At 43.0% G+C, this 23,360-nt stretch overlaps 1 protein-coding gene across 11 annotated transcripts in view; it reads right to left on the bottom strand.

Moving 5' to 3' along the window:
* The window catches only part of LOC105481608 (protein tyrosine phosphatase receptor type A), a 162,500-nt gene that overhangs the window by 33,007 nt on the left and 106,133 nt on the right, over nt 1–23,360 (bottom strand). For 10 of the 11 annotated variants that reach the window (XR_011613481.1, XR_987047.2, XM_011741318.3 and 7 more), the window contains 3 exons: nt 16,164–16,248; nt 14,914–14,987; nt 14,540–14,676 (listed from right to left, as the gene is read on the bottom strand). Coding sequence is in view for 9 of the 11 variants with exons in the window: in XM_011741318.3 (XP_011739620.2) it covers nt 14,540–14,676; nt 14,914–14,987; nt 16,164–16,248 (296 nt within the window). In the remaining 2 variants the exon portion in view is untranslated. Of the gene's footprint in view, nt 1–3,729; nt 3,824–14,539; nt 14,677–14,913; nt 14,988–16,163; nt 16,249–23,360 lie in introns of those variants that run through there. The other variant, XM_024792795.2, reaches the window with a different exon arrangement.

Below are 23,360 nucleotides of genomic sequence, written 5' to 3'. Positions count from 1 at the left end.
GTACCTACCAGGCACTGGACTACGTACAGAGCAAAGAGTGGGGAATGAAATATAAGTGCAGTTCTTGCCCTCAAGGACAATATAAACTTGTGGGTGAAAAGCAGACATTAAACAAATAAAACAAATACATATATAATTATACACCACCATGAATGCAATCAAAAACAGACTGCTACTAGAGATGAAGTATCAAGCGCCAAATTTGGATTACAGGTGGGTCTCTCTGAGGAAGGATGAGTGTAGAAAATAGTATTCCAAGCACAGAGAACAGCATCTGTGGTAACCCGGAGGTGGGAGAAGGCTTGGTTGTATGAGGAACTGAAAATCAGTGCAGGTGTCACGCACAAGGTGAGGCTGGTGGGGATGGCAGGAGGAAGTAGGAAGAGATGAGCCTGGCAGTCAGATCATCCATTTCCAGGTAGGTCCTTAATAGGGAGTTCAAATTTTATGCTAAGTGCATGAGGAAATCATTGAAGGTTTTTAAAGTGTGATCCATTTTCCATGTTAAAGAATTACTTGTTATTACATGCAAAAATGGACTACAGAGAAGAACTGAAGCATGGAAAAATGATGATACATGGAAATGGATGCATTTGAGACATATTCTGGAATTAGAATTACTACATTTGGGCCAGGTGCGGTGGCTCACGCCTGTAATCCCAGCTACTTGGGAGGCTGAGGTAGGATAATCGCTTGAACCTGGGAGGTGGAGGTTGCAGTGAGCCAAGACTGCGCCATTGCACTCCAGCCTGGGCAGAAAGAGCAAAACTCCATTGCAAAAAAAAAAAAAAAAAAAATTTACTACATTCGGAGATGGAATGAAGGCAAAGTGGACTGGGAAGAGCAAGAGGCAGAAATGAATAATGAAGGTTTCTATCTTTGATGATGATGATAATAATAATAATAAAAAGATTGAATAAAGGAAATGCCAGCCCAAAGGGAACCAATTTTTGTCAGATAGAAGCAAGAGTTTTTTTGATTTTTTTTTGGAGACAGGGTCTCACTGTGTCGCCCAGGCTGGAGTGCAGTGGCACCATCATAGCTCACTGCAGCCTTGAACTCTCGGGCTGGTGGTATCCTACTACCTCAGCCTCCTGAGTAACTGGGACTACAGGCATAGCACCACCATGCCTGGCTAATTTTTTAGTTTTTATTTTTGTAGAGGTGGATCTTGCTATGTTGCCCAGGCTGGGAAGCAAGAGCTTTAAGAAAGGAGCAAATATATTTACTGGAAACCAGCATGACAGTGATAGGATAAATTAAAGTAAAAGACCCAAAGACAGGAAAATTGGGACCTCATAATCCATCTGCCCTTACCTACTCAAGAGATTTCCTTTCAGAATTAAAACGCTGGAGGTTCTGCATGTTATTTTACTAACAGAGGCAATTACCCCTGACCCTATGCTATGAATACATAAATGGAAGAAAAGAGTTTCCTGGGCTGGACTCTTACACATGCAGTAGAGACCATTATTTTAGATCAGAATTTCCCAATTCACCCACAGTTTGCATTCTCTTTCTTCACATAGATTTCCATAGGTTTCCACCCAAGTACAGGGCAGGATGAGATGTCAGTTTTTTAAGCCCTGATGGCTAATCCAGAGGAACTACTATTCCTGCACATCTCTTCTCTAAAATGTAGAACAGAAGTAGGGACAGCAAGACTCTTGAAAACAGTCTTCAATACAAAAATATCAGGAGTAACAAAGACTACATCTCCCAGCCCTATCAGCATCCCTAGCTCCTCCAGTCATGATAAAGAAAAACTAGGTCTCAGGTGGACTAAGTCTCCTAAAAAGAGTCAGGAAGAAACAGGAGCTACTGTTTAACAAGAGAGAAGAAAGGGCTTGCCCTGGAGAACACAGAGCTAGATGCAAAGGTTCGGAATGATGAGCCTACGTCAGAGATGAAAACAAGGTGAATCCTACTCCTTTTGGTTTCTACTCTGAAACACTTAGCTCGCAGAGCTAGGAAGGAGCAGCTAGAGCAGAAGCCTATAAAATGTTAAACTCTCTAGAAACACTAGGTGGCATCGAAGATCGTTTCATCTCTTGCTCAAGCCTTAACTGGAACCATGGCTAAGTACTCATTAGCCTTTTTTTAAAGACATGTCAGTTAAAAAAAATTTTTTTTCAAACTTGTTATTTATTTTTTAAAAAGTATCCATCACATAATTTAACTTAGAAGTTCTCTTCGGGCTCCTCTTCTTATATCCTCTTCCTTTCCCTCTCACTGGTAAATCTGAACTTTTATATTTATCATTACATCACTTTATTTGTATCTCGCATTTTTTGCATCCAAAACAATATATTATTATTGCTAGTCTAGTTTTTGAGGAAAATGGAATCATGATTAAGTGGTGGTTGCTTTTTTTTTGGCTCAACATTACGTTCCTAAGATTAATCCTGGATGTTTGCTTACTTCTGCTACTTTGTAGTGCTCCATTTGAGACCATGTCAAAATTTACTTATCCATTCTACTACTGATGAATATTTGGGTTGTTTACAGTTAATGGTCCTGCTTTGAGACAAGGCAAGAGCTTTAAGAAAGGAGCATATCTTTCTTGTGCATATGTGCAAGAATTTCAGGTATAGGAATCTTTAACCTTACCAGATAAAGCCAAATTGTTTTTCAAAGTAGTTGTACTAATTTATACTCCCACCAGCAATGTACATGTTCCAGTTCTGTATCCTTATCAACATTTGCTACTGTCAGACTTTGTATTAAATGTAGTTCTGATTTACATTTCTCTGATTATTAATGAGGTTCATCATCTTTCCACTGCATACCGGTCAAAACAGTTTCCTCTTCCGTGAAGTACCTAGTTAAGTGTTTTCCCCGTTGTCCTACTGGATTATTATTATTTTCCAAATGGAGTCTTTTCTGTCACCAAGGCTGGAGTGCAGTGGTGTGATCTCGGCTCACTGCAGCCTCTGCCTCCTTGTGTTCAAGCAATTCTCCTTCCTCAGCCTCCCCAGTAGCTGTGATTACAGGTGCCGGCCACCACACCTGGCTAATTTTTTTTTGTATTTTTTGTAAAGACAGGGTTTCACCATGTTGGCCGGGCTGGTCTCGAACTCCTGACCTTGTGATCCACCTACCTCAGCCTTCCAAAGCGCTGGGATTACAGGCATGAACCACTGCTCCCAGCCTACTTATTTTCTTAACAATTTGTAGGAGTTCTTTATATATTCTGGATACTTTTCCTTTATCAGTTACCTGTGTTATCTTTTACCAAGGTTGTGGCCTTCCCTTTCATTTTCTTTATGGTATCTATTTATGACCAGAGGTTTTGCATTTTCATGTAAATTCATCAATCTTCCCTTTTATACACTTCAAGTCTTAAAAAATGCTTTCCTATTGTGAGATCAGAAGTATATTTTACTACATTATGATCTCTACATTTTATCATTTTTGTCCTTTAAATTTCAGTGTTTATAGCAACTGGAATTGGTTTTTGTGTTTGGTATGTGACAAGCATTCAATTTCATTTATTCCCACAGGGTTACCAATGGTCCCAGGCACTACTTATTGTGAAGACCATCTTTTCCCCACCCAAACTGCAAGAGCATTTCTGTCATAAATAGGTTTCCACTTACACATGGATCTGCTTCTGGGCTCTTTATTTCATTCCATTGGTCGATCTGTCTATCCCAGTGCCAATACAGAACTGTCTTAATTACTAAAATTTTATAATCTCTTTATATCTGGTAAGGCAGGTCTCCTCACCTTGTTCTTCTTCTTCAGGAATGTCTTGGCTATTCTTGAATCTTTTCTCCTCCATATAAATTTTAGAATCAGCTTGTCAAGTTCCACAAAAAACCTGTTGGGATTTTTATTGGAATTGCATTGAATCTATATATATTGGGGGAGAATTGACGTCTTTACAAAGTTTAGCCTCCTAATCCATTGATCCTATCTCTTCACTAATTTAAGCTATTTTCCTTTAATGTCTTCAAACATTTTAACAATTTTCTCTAAATTGTTAAACCCATTCCTGGGTACTTTACATTTGGATGCTATTGTAATTGGCACCTTTAAAAGGTATTATCAGGTTTTTTGTTTGTGGCCTATGTATAGAAATGCATTAAATTTTTATGCTGCTTCTGTATCTAGCAACCTTGCAAAAATAACTTATTAATTCTATAATATGATGAATCTGTGGGTTTTTCTGAAGACAATATTTGGTCTGTGAAAAATTTATATTTTGTCCCTTCCTTTGCAATCCTTATACCTTTCTTTTCTTGCCTAGATCTCCAGTACAGGTCTGAATCTCATTCATTTTTAAGTTTGAATCTCTTTTTAATACTCTCACTCAACAGTCACCAGTGCCTGAACACTGCAGTGACAGGAAATTTACTACCTTCCAAGGTAGGTCTTGGAACAGTTCTGTTTAAAACAACCCAATACCCAGATACACAATTTCTTCTGCATTTCCCTTATAGTAAGCAATGTAAAACCCAGATGTCAGCTGGCATCTTCTCTGCCCCTTGCAAAGCCCAACCTCCCAACTCTCTGGACAGTGGAATTCCAAAGCCCTTGTCACAGTTCCTGCTAATTCCTACAGGACTTTGGCTCTGATTCACTTATTTTGGGACAACTCATCAATGTAGAGGCGATTTCACCCATCTTAACTCAGATGCCACACTCCGTCCCATCACTAGATGACACACACATGCCTTCTTCATCTGGCAATCTAAGAGATGTGGGGTCCTGAGGAAGGTCACATCTCACATTGCACAGATTCTGACTATTTCACTGGCTTCACCTCTTTCCCTCTTTTCTTTCTCTCCTATCCCATATCCCATTCCTCTCAGGAGCTACGCTTTTTTTTTTTTTTTTTTTAATCTTTTGAGACAGAGTCTCACTCTGGTAGCCAGGAGGCTGGAGTGCAGTGCTGTGATCACTGTAGCTCACTGTAGCTCCTGTAGATCTATAGAGTGAGCACTATAGCTCACACTGTAGCCTCCAAACTCTGGGCTGCAAGTGTTGGGCTCAAATGATTCTCCCACCTCAGCCCCCTGAGCAGCTAGAACTATAGGCATGTGCCATCATGCCTGGCTAATTAAAAAAATGTTTTTGTAGAGATAAGGTCTTGCTACATTGCCTAGGCTGGTCTTAAACTCCTGGCCTCAATCAATCTTCTCGCATTGGCTTCCCAAAGTGCTAGGAGATTACAGGCATGAACAACTGCACCCACCCAGGAGCTAACCCAATTTTATCTTTTTGTTTCTTTTTAAACCTTGATAATGCCTTAAGGATCTCAATTTTCCCTGAAAATGGGGGCTTCTGAGTGGTTTTTCAAAGTATTTCTTTTAAATAAATTCAAAGATTCCTAGAAAGACAAATGCTGGTGAATAAAAAAGCTCCAGCTTGTAATTAGGATGAAAGCCACAGCCTAGAACTTCTAAGCAGGTGGGCATTCACAGAAGTGCTACAGTCTCCTTTTAGCCTGTCACATATCTGAAAACAGCTGTCATGTCCTATGTGTGTTGTTCCTTTAGTTTTCACCCCCATGGTCGAGTTTCTCTCCAGAACAACATCCCATTTGGTGATATCCCTTTTTACAGCGACCTGACCACAAGACCCTTGACACAGTTCAAACTAGGCATAGCAACTTCTTTATTCTAGATGTTATATATCCATCGAAGCAAACTAAGTCCATTATATTTATTTCCCATATTTTAAAAAATCTGCTTTAAAAATATTATAAAAAGAATATGCTTGTTTTAAGTCAAATAATTTAGTAGAAAACAAAGTTCCCTATTATGTCTCTCCTCTCTTCCAGCCTCTTTGTAGGCAGCCACTGTTGACAATTTGTAGTCTTTCAGACTTAAAAAAAAAAAAAAAGCATTAACATACCCAAACACACACAGATATACATATTTTCGAAAACAAAAACGAAATTATCCCACGTTTTCTCACATAACAATATGACTTAGAGATCTATGTGAACACATTTATTTTAATGATAGTATAGAATATCATAATGGATATAAGAAATCATCTGGCCATTCTATTTGACAGATACTTGCTTTATCTTCTTTGCTATCATAAATAATGCTGTCATAAACATCCTCGTACAAATATATATTTGTACAATAAGGGTTTTTAAGAATCTCAGAAGCTTGGTCAGACAACTCAAACATTAAGATACTGACTGGTACTGCCAAAATCATCCCTCCAATGCAATACCAATTTGAACTCCCTCACCTGTGTGTAAGTCTCTGCAGCCCCATACTTTTGTCCACAATTGATATAAATCTTTTTACATTTTCAAATCTGATAGGTCCAAAATAATGGTTAGCTTTAATGAGTATTTCCCTGATTACCAGATATAGTAGATCTTCTTTTCATATCTTTACAGACCATTTGTATTTCTTCTGTAAATTGCCAATTTCTTGACTGGATTGTTTACCTTTTACTCACAGGTTTGTATATTCTGGAGCATTCTTTGTCTACCTATGGCAAACAGATTCTCCCAGTTGGCCACTTTTTTATGGCATCATTTGTCACAAAGATGTTTCAAATTTTAATATATTTACTATCTTTCAAACTTTTCCATTCTGGCATCTAAATCTTACTGTAAGTAGCTTAAAAAGGCCTTCCCCATCTGATGGTTATTAAAAATATTATTCTATGACAGTAGACACAAATTGGTTTGTTTGCCCTATGTGCTACTTCTCCTCTTCCCTCCCAGGGCTGACTGATCCAAGCACAGTCATACCTGACTCATACTGGGCCAATCAGATTCTCTCCCAGGATTCTAAAAACTAGGAAGAAGCAGGGGCTTTCCTAGAAGGGCCCCAAAGCCACCAAAGTAGGGTCGGGCTCTACCTGAGGCTTGGTACTCCAACTTATCTTCTGATTCTGCCAGCTCTGCCAGTGTCTTCCCAAATCAACAGTTCTGTTTGTTTTTTGCTTAATTTAGTTGAGTTGACTTCTCTTGCTTTTAACTAGGGAGCTTAACTGATTTAGCAATTACTATCAGAGTGGGGTTGTAGTTGAGAGACTGCTGGGGGAAATGTGGGTGATGTTACTGGGTTCAGACGGAAGGAAAGAAACTGTCAACCAATTGCCAGGATGGGAAAGAGCAAGCTGCTCATAGTTCACAGCTGCAGAACTACTATTTTAGTTATTGCCTGCAATTACCTGTGATGTGTTCAAGCTGGTGGTGAAGGAGTAGGGGTGTCCCAACTAAAAGGAGAGGGGAAATGTTGAAACCAAGGAGTAGGATTACTTTTGACAATATTAGAGAACAAAACAAGAAACATCCCAGCTCCAATATCAAATGCTCACCTCGAAATGAAAACCCAAGACTCAAGGCCTTTACATTACTATGCATGTATTTTGCTAAATGAAATGTTAAGATTTCCACATTTTGCTAGTTGCTGAATTTTAATGCCACAGAATTTACATCTTTCCTGGGTTGCTCATGAGAAAGATAAGGCTTTAAGTGAGACAACAGAAATGACTATAAAAGGACCTGAAGAAAGCTAATTTCAAAAAATCTCTATTATGCTCTCTACTGCATCTTGCTGTCATGAAGAAAACTGCCCCACAACCCAGCCTGCATTGCTCACACATTACCAGAATGCAACCATAACATGACCTGAGGGTAAAATACATAAATAAGCAGAAAAGTAAAATGCTGGCCAGGCACAGTAGCTCATGCCTGTAATCCCAGCACTTTGGGAGACCAAGGCGGGAGGATTGTTTGAGATCAGGAGTTCAAGACCAGCCTGGGCAATACAGCAAGACTCCCGTCTCTACAGGAGGAAAAAAAAAAATAAAGAGCTAACAAATACCCAGAAGAAACTATAGGAATTCATTGAGCTGGATCATTAAAAATGATAGGAACAATTGTTGATATAGATTTTGGAGACGTTATAACAAAGAAGGGAAGAGTATGACTTTCGGTTAAAGCCAAATTTCTTTTCTTTTTTGAGATGGAGTCTCATTCTGTCCCCCAGGCTGGAGAGCAATGGTGCAATCTTGGCTCACTGCAACCTCCACCTCCCGGATTCACGCCATTCTCCTGCCTCAGCCTCCCGAGTAGCTGGGATTACTGGCACTCGCCACCATGCCAGGCTAATTTTTGTATTTTTAGTAGAGACAGGGTTTCAGCATGTTGGTCAGGATGGTCTCAAACTCCTGACCTCAAGTGATCTGCCTGCCTCGGCCTTTCAAAGTTCTGGGATTAAGGCATGAGCCATTGTGCCCGGCCTGGATAAAACCAAATTTCTGATTATGGTATGGTCAAAAGAACTTCTGCAGGTAGTGTAACAGCTCAGGTAACGCCATGGTTTTAATGTTGAGCTAGGCTGGCCAGTGGAAACCTGGACTGAATGCTAGATTTAGTGAGGTGATAATGAAAAGCCAGAAAATCCTTGGCACAAAGTAGAGGAGACCAGAGTGGCATATGGACTCTAAAGGCTCAGCTTTCTACTGACACCTTCAGTATGCCCTTGATGGGATCCATAACACATGCCTTGCTGAGGCTGTACACTGGTGAAGAAAGCACTGGAATCTTTCAGAAGTACTTTCCTGGCTGTCCTCAGCAGAGTGAGATGCTAGTGGAAGGGACTGCTTCTAAATGGGATTCTTGATCTACGTGGGCTAGAAAGACTGTTGGAGACCATGATTTATGGCTGTGAATAATTCATTGTGAAGCTCCGGGTAATGGAAATGGAAAGTAACTTTCCAGGTCAGTTTAGGCAGCCTACTAAACTACCATGCTAGAGAGAGGGCCCCCTCATCCAACTCGTAGGCCTGGGTCATTTCAGACCCAGAACCCTTCAATAACAGGGAGGACAGGCATCTGTAAGGAGGAACCCGGCCACACTGTATTAACACACATATATTATAAACCTCCCTCCTCATCCTTTCCTAATAATCTGCAGATATTTACCATGGTAACTTTACTAGGCAAAGGGAAATGCATCTTTTGGGGTCTGCTAGGTTCTGGCCTTGAGGTAACTAATTCCTAGGAACTCAGAACATTGCTAAGATATGCTGATTAGAACGGAGCCTTTGCAGGCCAGGTGATGGAAGGAGTTTTGGCCCGAGGTGGCTTCACATTAGGACCTATTACCTATCTAATCTATCTTATCTATCTGTCTGTCTGTCAGGGCCTCCAAAAGGGAGGGAAAGAAACTAGTTGCTCCTGGCTCCGTGAAGTTGGCTAGATCTCCCTCTCTGCCACCTTGATTTTCAATAACATTGGCCATTAGGTGATGCCCAAAGACACACAGATTCCCTAGCCCACTGGATAAGAACTATCACAGAAAGAGCAAATGTAGGCTCCCAGAGCAGTGATGTCTTTACCAAAAGGCAAAGTCTCCATGTAAACCGCAGGACCTTAAGTGCTACAGAAGACTTTTCAGATTTGCAGTTACTTTTCCAGACGTACTCTACTTCCTGCAGATTAACATATAACTCCTGGTACCTATACTACCGCTAGGGGTAAGTGTATGTTCTTTTTAAGTTGTGTGGACTACTTGAAGCAGTTTTTCTTGCTCATGGCAAGAGCAGCCTCAGTGATAAATCATCTTGACCTTTCTGTCTTGTGATCTGGTTCACTGAGATTTCGTCTGTTTCACAACATTACCTTGACAACTATGCTAACGACTTCAATGTGAGACATGGAAGAGCGGGAAGTTATGTATCTTAGATGTATATGTTAGACAGAAAAATACAGTGGCCTGCCACCTCAGCCAAATTTTCTGAAGGTAAAAGGCCTGCAGCACGTCAGGGTATCTCCTCCAACATAAAGGACAACTTGCTGCCCCTTGCCCCATCACCCCTCTCCTGCTAACGAAGAGGAGCAATGCTTGCTGGGCCATTTTAAGTTTTGGAGACAGCAAATACGTTATGCTTGCATTCAACTCTGATCTCTCAATTTAATCCATCTAATCCATCTAATCAATCTACCCACCTACCTACCTACCTACCTAGAGACAAGGTCTCGCTCTGTCACACAGGCTGCAGTGCAGTGGTGCAATCACAGCTCACTGCAGCCTCAAACTCCTAGGCTCAAGCAATACTCCCACCTCAGCCTCCCAGATAGCTGGAACTATGGATGCACACCACCACGCCCAGCTAATTTTTTGAAGAGGCAGGCTTTTGCCATGTTGCCCAGGCTGGTCTTGAGCTCCTGGACTCAAAGTGACCTGCCTGCCTCATCTCCCAAAGTGCTAGGATTAAAGGCATGAGCCACTGTGCCCAGCCTCTGACCAATTTATTGAGTGATCTGAAAAGAGAAGGTACTCCTGCTGATCCAGGCCACAGAGAAATAAGCTCTGGTAGACTGTATGGAGTTCTAAAGTGTTTGTAGTAAGGTAAACAGAAGAATCATAATGAAAAACCCTAAAATACGGAAATAAGACCATGATCCTATTGGCAAGACCATGCTCCTAGCCTAGTACTGGGCTCTAAGGTAGAAACTATAAGCCTGATCACAGATACAGGTATCCAAATGACTTGAACTCCCCATCATAAACTAGGTTTTTTTTTTTTTGAGGCAGAGTTTTGCTCTTGTCACTCAGGCTAGAGTGCAATGGCGTGGTCTCAGCTCACTGCAACCTCTGTCTCCTGGGTTCAAGTGATTCTCCTGCCCCAACCTCCCAAGTAGCTGCGATTACAGGCGTTTGCCACCACGCCTGGCTAATTTTTGTATTTTTAGTAGAGACAGGGGTTTCACCATGTTGGCCAGGCTGGTCTTGAACTTCTGACCTCAGCCTCCCAAATTAAAGGGATTACAGGCGTGAGCCACCGGGCCGGTCTCATAAACTAGGTATTATGTGATCCAATCAGCCATAGATTTGAACATGCCCAGCAGAATCCCATTATCAGCTGGAAGTGATTGCTATAAAATGCCTACCACACAAACCACTGCTGCAATAGATACTACTGACTTCCTATTGACATCAACAGTTAACTGAAGAAGAAAAAGTCTGGCCTGGTATATAAATTGCTTGGTGAGACATGCTGGCCCATGCTGGAAGTAGACTGCTATGGGGTATATTACTTAAGTGATGGCTTTCAATGTGTATAAAAACGAAATCCTCCTAATGAAGTGAACTTCAAGCAAATTATCACACTACTTATCTCACTGGAGGTCAGGATCTAAACCAATCGCTGGGTAGTAAATAACTAGAACAAGAAAGGAAATATTTATGTTCCATGTGAATGCTCACCAGATGGCACTCATTGCTAGAAACCCAGGTGATGAAGGTCAGGCCTTTCCCTCACTATCCTAGTGCTGGCCCAATGAGCTCGTGAACACAGTTGCCATGGTAGCACAGCAAATGGCTCTCACCACAATATCTATCTGAATTTACCTATCATGCCTCCAGGAATACCATCACCATCCAGGGATTTACTGAAATACCTTATCATGGGGTCTCAGGGAATACTACCTCCAAACAAATAATTTGTTTCATGCTTACGTAAATTTAATGTTATGGAAAAAGAAAAGAACTAATTTGACAGAAAAAAGTATAGTAATGGGATCACATACCTCATCACCCAGAGGCAGGTGGTATTATAGATTACAAAACAGTATAATGCCTAGCACAGATCCAGCTATGGTACTGAGGCTGGAGGGCTGTCTTGTGAGATGTAGTAATTTTTTTTTTTTTTTTTTTTTTGAGATGGAGTTTCACTCTTGTCACCCAGGCTGGTGTGCAATGGTGCTCACTGCAACCTCCGCCTCCTGGGTTCAAGCAATTCTCCTGCCTCAGCCTTCCAAGCAGCTGGGATTACAGGTGCGTGCCACCACGCCTGGCTAATTTTTGTCTTTTTAGTAGAGATGGGATTGCGCCATGTTAGCCAGGCTGGTCTTGAACTCCTGGCTTTAGGTGATCTGCCCGCCTTGGCCTCCCAAAGTGCTGGGATTACAGGTATGAGCTACTGTGCCCGGCAGGATGTGGTAAATCTTATCAATCAATAATGAACATTAAATGGTGCTATTTTTCCAATAGCCCCCCAAAAAGGTCCAAGCTATTCTGTTAACTCTTGCTTGGTAAATGGTCTCCCACTTCAACTCTTGCCTCTCCCTTTTATCTATTCTCTATATTGTAGTCAGTGACTTTCTCAAAATGCAAATCTGACATCACCCACCACTCCCCTTAAGCCCTTCTATTGTGGAGCAGATATGAATAGTGACTTGTTGACCCAATAACCATTCCTCCTTTACCAGACCTCCTATTCTGTGAGGTTATCCATCCATATCCCACATGAGTATCTAAAAAAAATTTTTTTTTTGAGACAGGGTCTGGCTCTGTTGTCCAGGCTGGGGTGCAGTGGAGTGAATCTGACTAACTGCAACCTCCACCCCCTGGGCTCAAGAGATACTCCCACCTCATCTCCCATGTAGCTAAGACTGTAGGCGTGTGCCACTATGCTCAGCTAATTTTTGTATTTTTGTTGTTGTCATTGTTGTAGAGATGGGGTTTCACCATGTTGCCCAGGCTGGTTTCAAACTCCTGTGCTCAAGGCAATCTGCCTGCCTCAGTCTCTCAAAGTGTTGGGATTATAGATGTGAGCCAGTGTGCCTGGCCTTGACCCAGGAACAATCTAGACTAGTCTCAGTCAGCCACAGTAATCTTATTTTCTCCCTTGCTTATGACAGGTTTAAGAAGGAACATGTGACAAGAGAAGTCTCCAGAAGCTTTTGGGAAAATTTTTCCCACTGATAAAAAAAGAGTCAGCCTATAAGGCAAAGCTGACACATGGCTTAGTGGAAAGGTATGAAGGAAACTGACGGTTTAGCAATGTCCCAGCTGATGTATTTACCAACTCTGGAACTGCTCCTCTGTGTCCTTAAATCCATCTCCCACTTCCTAGTCATGACCACTTTAGGTCAATCTATTAGCACTTCTGATATTAACACCTGTAACCCCTAACTGTATTCCCCGCAACTATTCTGGTCTGCCCATGGGCTATTCTCCTTACAGAAGCCAGAGTCAAATTTTTTTTTTTTTTTTTTTGAGACAAAGTCTCACTCTGTCGCCCAGGCTGGAGTATAGTGGCACGATCTCAGCTCACTGCAAGCTTCGCCTCCCGAGTTCACGCCATTCTCCTGCCTCAGCCTCCTGAGTAGCTAGGACTACAGGCACCCGCCACCACGCCCAGTTAATTTTTTGTATTTTTAGTAGAAATGGGGTTTCACCGTGTTAGCCAGGATGGTCTTGATCTCCTGACCTTGTGATTCGCCCGCCTTGGCCTCCCAAAGTGCTAAGGATTACAGATGTGAGCCACTGTGCCCGGCTGAGTCATTTTTTCAAGATGTAAATCTGGCTGCTCTATGGCTTGCCACTTCTCTCATGACTATCTGCAAGGTCTGTGGTCTGGCCAGCCATCTTTCACAGTTTCACCTCTTATCCTCCTTTGAAGCTCGGCTCTTCAGCCGCACACAGCCCTGTTGTGTTCTGGATGTGCCCTCCCTCAGCACACTCACTCCTGACAATTTGCTCCTGCTATTTCCAGTGCCCAGAAGGTTCCCCACTGCCCTTTCCCCGCCACCCTTGCCTATGATTAGGTATCAATTAAAATATCATTTATTCGAGGAAGCTCTTCTTTTGTTTTTCTGAGACGGAGTCTTGCTGTGTCGCCAGGCCAGAGTGCAGTGGTGCGACCTTGGCTCACTGCAACTTCCGCCTCCCGGGTTCAAGCGATTCTCCTGCCTCAGCCTCCTGAGTAGCTGGGACTACAGGTGCATGCCACCATGCCCAGCTAATTTTTGTATTTTTAGTAGAGACAGGGTTTCACCAAGTTGGCCAGGATGGTCTCGATCTCTCGACCTCGTGATCCGCCCACCTCGGCCTCCCAAAGTGCTGGGACTACAGGCGTTGAGTCACCGTGCCAGCCAGAAGCTCTTCTGATCTAGGATCAGAACTGGTAGGCTAGGATCACCAACTGGTAGTTTACAAACGTATTCTGCTTCCTTGTGGGAATTATAAATACTAATCTAAATACTCAAGATGAGAACTGTGCTCTGTAGTCTCCCATGGTTCCCATTTCCCACACTGACCTATCCTACTGTCTACTTTAAACACTGACACCCCTGCTCTAGACTCAAAAAGGCAACCTCTTAATATGGATGCCTACAAATACGCACCAGTCCTTCACGTGCTGCACTGCTGCTTGAACTTAGTTTTGTTCTTGTTTGTGGGGTTTCCCTCCTGGACAGTGAGTTAATTGAGAGTAGGGACTGGACCTGTTTCTGCTCCTCATCATATCACTGGCAACTAGAATACTACCTGACACATATTAGATGCTTGCTACGTATTTATTAAACAAAAGAAGTAAGAGATGTGATGATGAATGAATGGATGGGTAGATTAGGAGGTGAGGCAAATCTTACTTCATTTCCAATCGATGATCATACAGGGAGTCAGATAAACTTGGTAAAACATTTCTCACCTCTTAAACATTAAAAGCCCATTTTTTACTTCATGACTCAAAAGGTCTGAAAGGTCTGACCTTAGGTCTGTCTTCTTCCCTGCTGATACACCAGTCTCAACAAAATACTCACGTTGAATTCCTCCCTGAAGAGCTTATTGTCGTCTGCCATTCTCCGGTTAATTTCCTCTTCCAGCTTGTCCACGGGCAGGGGTGGGTACTTCCTGTTGGTGCTTGGGGATCTGGCCAGAAGTGGCACACTCTGGGGCTCTGCAGTACACAAGGGAGAAGGTCAGTCAGGTGCCTTGAGGACCTAGCCCCTTTTCTGGAGGCTAAACTGGGGGTTCTACCTCATGGACCAGGCCTGTAAAAAGTAGGACTGTTCTCTTCAAAAATCTTCTTTTTTCCTCTTTTTATCGTCTTATTCTTTTAAAAGGATGGAGAAACTCCTAATTTCTTGATTTCCTTCCTTGTGAAGGTTCCCCAGGACATTAAGGAATGCCTTACCCACATCCTCAGTGCGGCCGTTGGATAAGCGGAAAGAATTGGAATGGCTCCCAGCTTGCTTGTATTTCTTAAACCTAATGAGAAAATGATCACAGTGAAGAATGAAGCACAGAGGCGGGAGAGGCAAATCACAGCTCTGTATTCCTGCTCATCAATTCAGCCTTTCTAAATCTCCTTTAAAAATAATCGGGCTTTTTTAGAGACAGGTCATGCATACTCTGAGCAGCAGCATGCTGGGGCGACCAAGTACCTCGGGATACTCCTGTTTACCCTCGGCACACTGGAACCCAACCAGGGAACCCCAACAGTATATTCAGGCTCATGTGGCTCACTGGAGAGCACAGCCACACCAGGTGGAGAGAGAGTGAGTGGATAGAATACAGTTGGGGGAGACAGACAATATATATCAAACAAAAATATTGGTATTTCCTCAGTGTAGCCTGGGAGACCCAGGGAGAAGCCCAGAGCTTTGGACTGGGTGGACACAGTTTTGGCCACAAGTCTCCTGCAGAATGATGGAGACATATGACAAATTATAGGGGGCACACGATTCCCCTCTCTTTATCCCTGCAGAAGAACAGAGGGAGCACAGAATAGGTTAGGTCAAAGATAAGGCAGGGCTAAACCCAATTAGTCAGGGCAGTAGCTTTAGCAGGAAGAGAATAAATGCACCACCCTCTTCTCTCCCTTGGATTCCCCTTCCTTGCTTCTGCTTGAGTGGTAATGTCTAGAGGATCCTGAAAGAAGGTTAGAAAGAGGGATCCTGTAACTCACAACTCACATGGCTCAGCTCAGCATGCCAGGGCCAGGGGTCCCAGAAGGGTTTGGGGACAAAACCCCAACTAGAAATAAAGTAGGCTTTTGTTGAGCATGTAATCTTACTGGGACCCTTTTAGGGGTTCCTTCAACAGGGCTAGACCTAAAGATCCTGTAACACCTGTCCCTAATAACAAACTGTGGTTTCTTACTTCAACCTCCAAACTACCATTCTGGGTTTTAGCTTGCACTGGAGTTGGGGGACTGGGCTTGGACAGATGGAAGAAAGAGGGAGGGTTTAGGACTTAAGGAAGACTATAGAGAGCTTTTAAATCATTTCTAAGTAGAACTTCAATTTTAGCACCATCATGTGCCATTCCCCCTCCATCCTATTCATTGTGTATATCCTACTGTCTACTGGACTGTGTGGGTTCATTGGGACACTGGGGTATTGAAACAGAATCTAAGAGAACATGAAGTGTTAGTAGGCTCACCTTAACATGTACAAAACTATGATAATAAACACGATCACTAGCAGAGAGGACAGGGCCACCATCACCGCAATAATTGGTGTCTCATCTGAAATCAAGAGAACAGAACAAGTCATTACTGTGTCGTGCAATGGAGGGTTTAAGTCAGCCATTCAAGGGAACACCCTGAAGAGGAAGAGCTCATTCAGTCCTGCAGATGCCAGGAAATGGAAACAGAGAAGAGTGTGAGTATGCACCTCCCACTGCCATGCCAGGGCTATTGAGGTGAGGTGGGGAGAGAGCATGGGGCCCAGGATGACATGCTCACCCCATCTCTGACTATCATACATTTATTTACTCTGTCTCCCTGCACTAGAATAAAAGCTCTTTAAAGGCAGACAGTTTGTTTTACTCACTGCTATATCCTTTGAGCCTAAAACAGTACTTAGCACGTAAAAAGTATTGGACTATCTGGAGGCATGAACACATCCAATTCTGATGGCAAGCTAGGTATGCAGGGCCAACACTGTACACTCTCTCAGCCTCAATGGGCTCCATCTAGAGGAAGATGGGAGAGGAAGGCAAAAAGACGGTTTTCCTATCATAAACCCAAATGGTTTCCTGGCGCAGAGAATATTGTTCCTAATTAAAACAAGGAGACAGGTAGGGTACAATGGCTCACGCCTATAATCCTAGCATTTTAGGAGGACAAAGCAGGTGGATTGCTTGAGCCAAGGTATTCGAGACCAGCCTGGACAACAGGGTAAAACTCCATCTCTACTAAAAATTTAAAAAAAATAGCTGGTGTGGTGATGTGTACCTATAGTCCCAGCTACTTAGGAGGCTGAGGTAGGAGGATCACTTGAGCCCAGGAGATGGAGGTTACAGTGAGCTGGGACTGTGACACTGCACTCCAGCCTGGGCAACAGAGCAAGACGGTGTCTCAAAACAAACAAACAAGGACAGCTGGGTGTGGCAGCTCATGCCTATCCCAGACTTTGGGAGGCTGAGGTGGAAGGATTGCTTGAGGCCAGGAATTCAAGACCAGCCAAATAAAAATAAAACAAAACAAGGAGACATTATTAGATCTTCAGCCACCATGTAACAAAACTGCTGGGTGCTTTTTTTTTTCCTCTTTCCACACGCTGCTCCCTCAGTCACCTTTTGCCAGGACCCCAACCATGGCAACATCTGGCTTGAAGACATGGCAATCCCACCTCATTTCACAGGGCCTGGCTCCCTTTCACCCAATACCTAGCCTTGCTTCTCATGCAGCTGGCCAGGCACTGACTCATCCGCCTCCACTCTCACCCCCCACCTCACTCCATGAACTATACCATCAGAGTGGCTTGGTAACTATCTTCACCATTTTCCTACCTGCTAAAAGGGAAGACAAGTCCCTCCCATCCTGTCATGTGTGCTCTGGATTACATCCACTGCTGTCACCTCAAAGACTTGTCTTCTTGACCTCATTTACCCTCCTCCAGCCACCACCAGCCTTGCTTGCGTCTCTCTTCTCAGCTGACTTTCCACACAGCTGTCTAATTCGTCTTGTCTAACTCCTTACCTCCAGGTTCTCCTTAATCTATTTGCTCTGACTCCCACCCTCAGTGCTCTGTTTAAACTGCTCAGCCAGAATACCAACAAATGTCATATTGCCAAATCCAACAGGAACATTCCCATCCTCATCTGATTCAACCTTTTAGCAGCATTCATTCAAATATTTGTGGCCAGCAATTTCATGCCATTGTTTGAGAAACTAGGAGCAGAGAAGTGTTCAAGCAGACAAGTGATAGAAAGCTTACATTCTGTGGGGAGGAAGGAGGACACTGTTTATAAACAAGTCAATACTTAATTTTAGACAGAGACAAGTGCTATGAGGAATAAAAAGCAGGGTGGGGAGAGAGAAAGTGACAGGTTGGGGAGCAGTGATGAGTGGTCTGGGAAGGCCTCTCTGAGGAAGTAATATATGAGCAGAGCTCTAAATAACGTGAAGAGAACCATGCAAAGATCTGGATGAAGAGTTTTCTAGACATAGGGAACAGCAAGCATAGTAGCTCTTAGGAGTTTGGCAGGTTCAAGAAATAGCACAAAGGCCAGTTCAATATAAGATGCCAGAGAGGTGGGCAAAAGCCAGCAGACTTAGGACTTGGGAGTCCATTGCAATGATTGTGGATTTAATTCTGAGTGTGATGAGAAACACTATGCCATTGGAGGGCTTTGAACAGAGGAGATATATAACTGGATTTACATTCTCTTAAAAGCTAAACTGACCCATAAGCAACAGCCATGAGGTGAGAGGTTAATCTAAGAATGCAGTGTCATAGAAGCCAAGAGCAGAGATTTTCAAGGAGGGAGCAATCAATTCAATCAAATATTGCCTACAGACTTAAGAAGGATGAGACAGAGAAGTGAAACCAGATTTGACAAGACGGTGGCTACTGGTGACCTTTCCAAGAGTGTCTTCAGTTGAATATGGGTGAGAAAGCCTAAATGGAGTGAAATAAAGATAGAAAAAGGACAAAGTGAGACACCGGGTCCTTTCGGGGGGACTTTTAACATTAAGGGATACAGTGGAAGGGAGATATGAGGTGGACAGATGGGTTTTTTTTTGTTTGTTTTTAGAGAGACGGAAGATATTACACAATGCTTCTTTGTTAATGGTAAGTTTCAAACATACTGTGGTATGTGGCTCTCATCTTAAAATGAGCATTTGGACTGGCTGATCACTCCTTCCTCTCTGAAGCACTTTCCTCTCTTAGCTTTCCACAATGAAGCACTCCTCTGATTTTCCTTCTATCTCTTGTCTGCTCCATCTCAGTTTCCCTCACTATCTGTTCCTCTTCCAACACCAGATCTCTAAATGTGGGAATTCCTCAGGGCTCTGTCCCTGGTACTTTTCTCTCTATCTAGTTAATCTGATCAGAGAGATGACTATAAATACAAATGCCATGCTAGCAATTCCCACAGTTGCTTTGTTTGGTCAGACCTCTTTTCTGAGTTCCAGATTCTCGACTGCCTATTTTCCACCTCCACTTCAAATTTCATAGGCAACACAAGCTTTCTGTGTTTAAAACCTTTCCCTCACCATTCAGTAGCTAGTACTCTAATTCACCCTGTTGCTCAAGAAAGAAATGTGGAAACCCCCTTGATTTCTTCCTCACACTTATCTTCTATATCTAGCACAGCTGCAAGTATTATATTTTAGAGTTATATCTAAAACTTCAAATCTGCCTTTTTTTTTTTTTTGCATTTTTTTTTTATTGCCACCAGTGTAGTCCCAAAGCAAAGCAGAGGGATCTCTAGGAAAGCAACTTAGGGTGTATACCAATCTTAGGTAAAACCCTCCAACAGTTTCTCATGCCTTAGAACGAAATCTAGTCTCTTTATCCTGGACTCTAACAACCCCCTTGATCCAGCCCCTACTTGCCCTACCTCTTGCACTCTTTCCTTGCTCACTCAATTTCAGCCACTGGTTGTCCTTCCACGCTTTCTTTCATCCATCCATCCTCAGGCCTTTGAACATGTTATTCCTTCTGCTTTACACAGCCTCCCTCTGTTCTTTGCCTGGCTATCTCCTACTTGTCTGGTTCTGTGTGTCACTTTTCCCACACAGGTCTTCTCTGACTTCCTAATACTAAATTAGGATCATAAGTTTCAGTTTCCTCATTTCTGAAATAAGTTATTCTGCATATTAAATTAGACCATTCATGTAAAGTTGTTGGCACAGTAACTAGCACACAGTATGTACTTAATTTTAGCTGTTATGGCCGGGCACGGTGGCTCATGCCTGCAATCCCAGCACTTTGGGAGGCTGAGGTGGGCAGATCATCAGGTCAAGAGTTCGAGACCAGCTTGGCCAACATGGTGAAACTCCATCTCTATTAAAAATACAAAAAAAAGCCGGGCGCGGTGGCTCAAGCCTGTAATTCCAGCACTTTGGGAGGCTGAGACGGGTGGATCACGAGGTCAGGAGATCGAGACCATCCTGGCTAACACGGTGAAAACCCGTCTCTACTAAAAAATACAAAAAACTAGCCGGGCAAGGTGGCGGGTGCCTGTAGTCCCAGCTACTCGGGAGGCTGAGGCAGGAGAATGGTGTAAACCCAGGAGGCGGAGCTTGCAGTGAGCTGAGATCCGGCCACTGCACTCCAGCCTGGATGACAGAGCAAGACTCCGTCTCAAAAAAAAAAAATTACAAAAAAAATTAGCCAGGCGTGGTGGCACATGCCTGTAATCTCAGTTACTTAGGAGGCTGAGGCAGGAGAACTGCTTGAACCTGGGGGGCGGAGGTTGTAGTAAGTCGAGATTGCGGCACTGCACTCCATCCTGGGCAACAGAGCAAGACTCAGTCTCAAAAAAAAAAAAAAAAAAGGCTTTTATTTCTTATACTATTTTTGTAAGGCAAGGACCTTATTATTTTCCTTGATAATACCTCTCACACTTTGTAATTATATATTTGACTGTTGTTGATTAATCAATATCCCTCCTTTATAGCATAAATTCCACAAGAGCAAGAATTACATGTCTGCTTCATTCTCACTGTACACCTAAAGCCTAGCATAGGGTCTCACACATAACAGGTACAAAACAAACAATGTATTACATTGAGCCAAAGAACAAAAAGAAATAGTAATTTATCACTAAATACGTCTTTGTTAAATTCTAACTACAGGGGGCAGTATATCAGGTATTATAATAAAGTAATTAGGCACATTCCAGCACTTTGGGAAGCCGAGGCAGGCGGATCACAAGGTCGGGAGTTCAAGACCAGCCTAGCCAATATGGCGAAACCCCACCTCTACTGAAAATATAAAATTAGCCGGGTGCAGTGGCACACACCTGTAGTCCCAGCTACTCAGAAGGCTGAGGCAGGAGAATCGCTTGTACCTGGGAGGCGGAGCTTGCAGTGAGCTGAGATCGTGCCACTGCACTCCAGCCTGGGTGAAGGAGCGAGACTCCGTCTCAAAAAAAAAATAAATAAATAAATAAACTAATTAGGCACATTTGGCTTAAGACACTGGACTAAATCTATACATTTACTTCTTCATCTTCCCCCAAAGCACACTGACATGGTAGAAGAAATATAAAAATACTAATGAATCAACAGCATATCTGAAAGGCAGCAAAAGGTGGCATATGTAGATCAGAAACTTTGAGATATTTCTGGAAGACAAAAGAGATGAGACTCAACTGCCCAAGAGATCAAACAGAGCCAAAGAGCCTCCAGCTGAAAACTAAGTCCTAGTTCTACCAGTTTGGGCCTGGAAACACCTCAAGCTCAGAGGGAACTGGGACTGGGGTTGAAAGTGGACCTTGAGGTACCAGGATGGTACTTAAGCAAAGGTCTGCCAACCCAGCACCAGTACGCCCACAGCCCAAATGACAAGTGGGGCTTCCCATCTAGACTCAGCTGGAAAAACAGTGCTCTACACAGAGTAGAGAGTTTGTCACAGAGACTGGTAAGGGCTTCTTTTTTACAAAATATATGCTGCATATATATTTTCTCAATGTTACACTGATGACATTTTGGGCTAGATAATTCTCTGTTATGTGGGTCTGTCGTGTGCACTGTAGGACATTTAATATCCCTGGCCTCTAATTATTAGATGTCAGTAGCAAACTCCCAATTTCGATGACCAAAAGTATCTCCAACCATTGCTAAATGCCTTTGTGGGGGAAACAGCCCCCAGTAAGGAACCACTGGTCTATACCCACCCCATTCTAACTGAATTCTTTTAAAGCAAATCTGAGACCTATCATTTCAAATGCAATTACTTAGGAATGTATCACTAAGAGATAAAGATTCTTAACATAAACATAATACTGTTATCCAATTTAAAAAGTAACACTAATTCCTTAGTATCATCTAATATTATTCAGATACTGCTTGAATTTCCCTGAGTGTCTGATAAATGCTTTTTTTTGGTTTGGTTAGAACTGGCACCAGAGCAGGTCTACACTGTATGTGATTGTTAAGTATATTGGGTCCACAGAAAGTTTCCTGGGGACTGAAGACAGAAAAAAACCATAGTAGTGCCCAAGCCAACTCTAGGCAACCACAAGAGAGGAAAGGAAAAAGAAAACGGCAGCTCGCCTAGAGGATAACTGCACCCTGTCCCGATTTTCCTGAGCCATCACTGAACCCCTCCCTGGTTTAGGATATATGTCCCTGTTTGTCTTCTGAAGGGATGAAGGGACACCTATTGTGAGCACAGTCTAGGCCACTCAATGGTCCAGGGCATAGCTCAAATAGAGCAATGGTAACCCTGGGAAATGGAGGTGACAACAGAAATAGAATAAACCTTTTAAAATATACTGCAATTTGTGCAACAGGATGCCATATTGATTTAAAAAAATTTTTTTTCTTACATTTTTTGTAGAGATTGGGGGGTCTTGTTGCCCAGGCTAGTCTTGAACTCTTGGTCTCAAGTGATCCTCTTGCCTTGGCCTCCCAAAATGCTACGATTACAGGTGTGAGCCACTGCTACATTGCCTTTTTTTTTTTTTCTCGAGATGGAGTCTCACTCCGTCACCCAGGCTGAAGTGCAGTGGCGTGATCTCAGTTCACTGCAACGGCCTCCTGGTTCAAGCGATCCTCCCACCTTAGCCTCCCTAGTAGGTGGGACTGCAGGCGCATGCCACCATGCCTGGCTAAGTTTTGTATTTTCAGTAGAGACAGGGTTTCACTATGTTGGCCAGCCTGGTCTTGAACTCCTGACTTCAGGTGATCAGCCTGCCTCAGCCTCCCAAAATGCTGGGATTATAGGCTTGAGCCACTGTGCCCAGCCTACACTGATATTTTTTAAAGGCCACTATTTAAAAAGGAGTAATCTGAGTAGTAAGAAAGAGTTCTTAAAAACTGGCTGGACGCGGTGGCTCACCCTGTAATCCCAGCACTTTGGGAGGCTGAAGTGGGCAGATCAACAGGTCAGGAGTTTGAGACCAGCCCAATCAACATGGAGAAAACCCATCTCTACTAAAAATACAAAATTAGTTGGGCGTGGTGGCGCATGCTTGTAATCCCAGCAACTCGGGCGACTAAGGCAGGAGAATCACTTGAACCCAGGAGGCGGAGGTTGCGGTGAGCCGAGATCGCGCCATTGCACACCAGCTTGGGCAACAAGAGCGAAACTTGTCTTAAAACAAAACAAAAACAAAAACAAACAAAATGCCAACATGATTAGGAAGAAAAAAATCTAGATAGAAAGGCTGAACAAG

The sequence above is a fragment of the Macaca nemestrina genome, chromosome 15 (assembly GCF_043159975.1).
Source record: "Macaca nemestrina isolate mMacNem1 chromosome 15, mMacNem.hap1, whole genome shotgun sequence".
Taxonomy (NCBI): Eukaryota; Metazoa; Chordata; class Mammalia; order Primates; family Cercopithecidae; genus Macaca; species Macaca nemestrina.
Note: the sequence above shows the minus strand (reverse complement) of the source record. Positions and strands in the feature narration are given on the sequence as shown.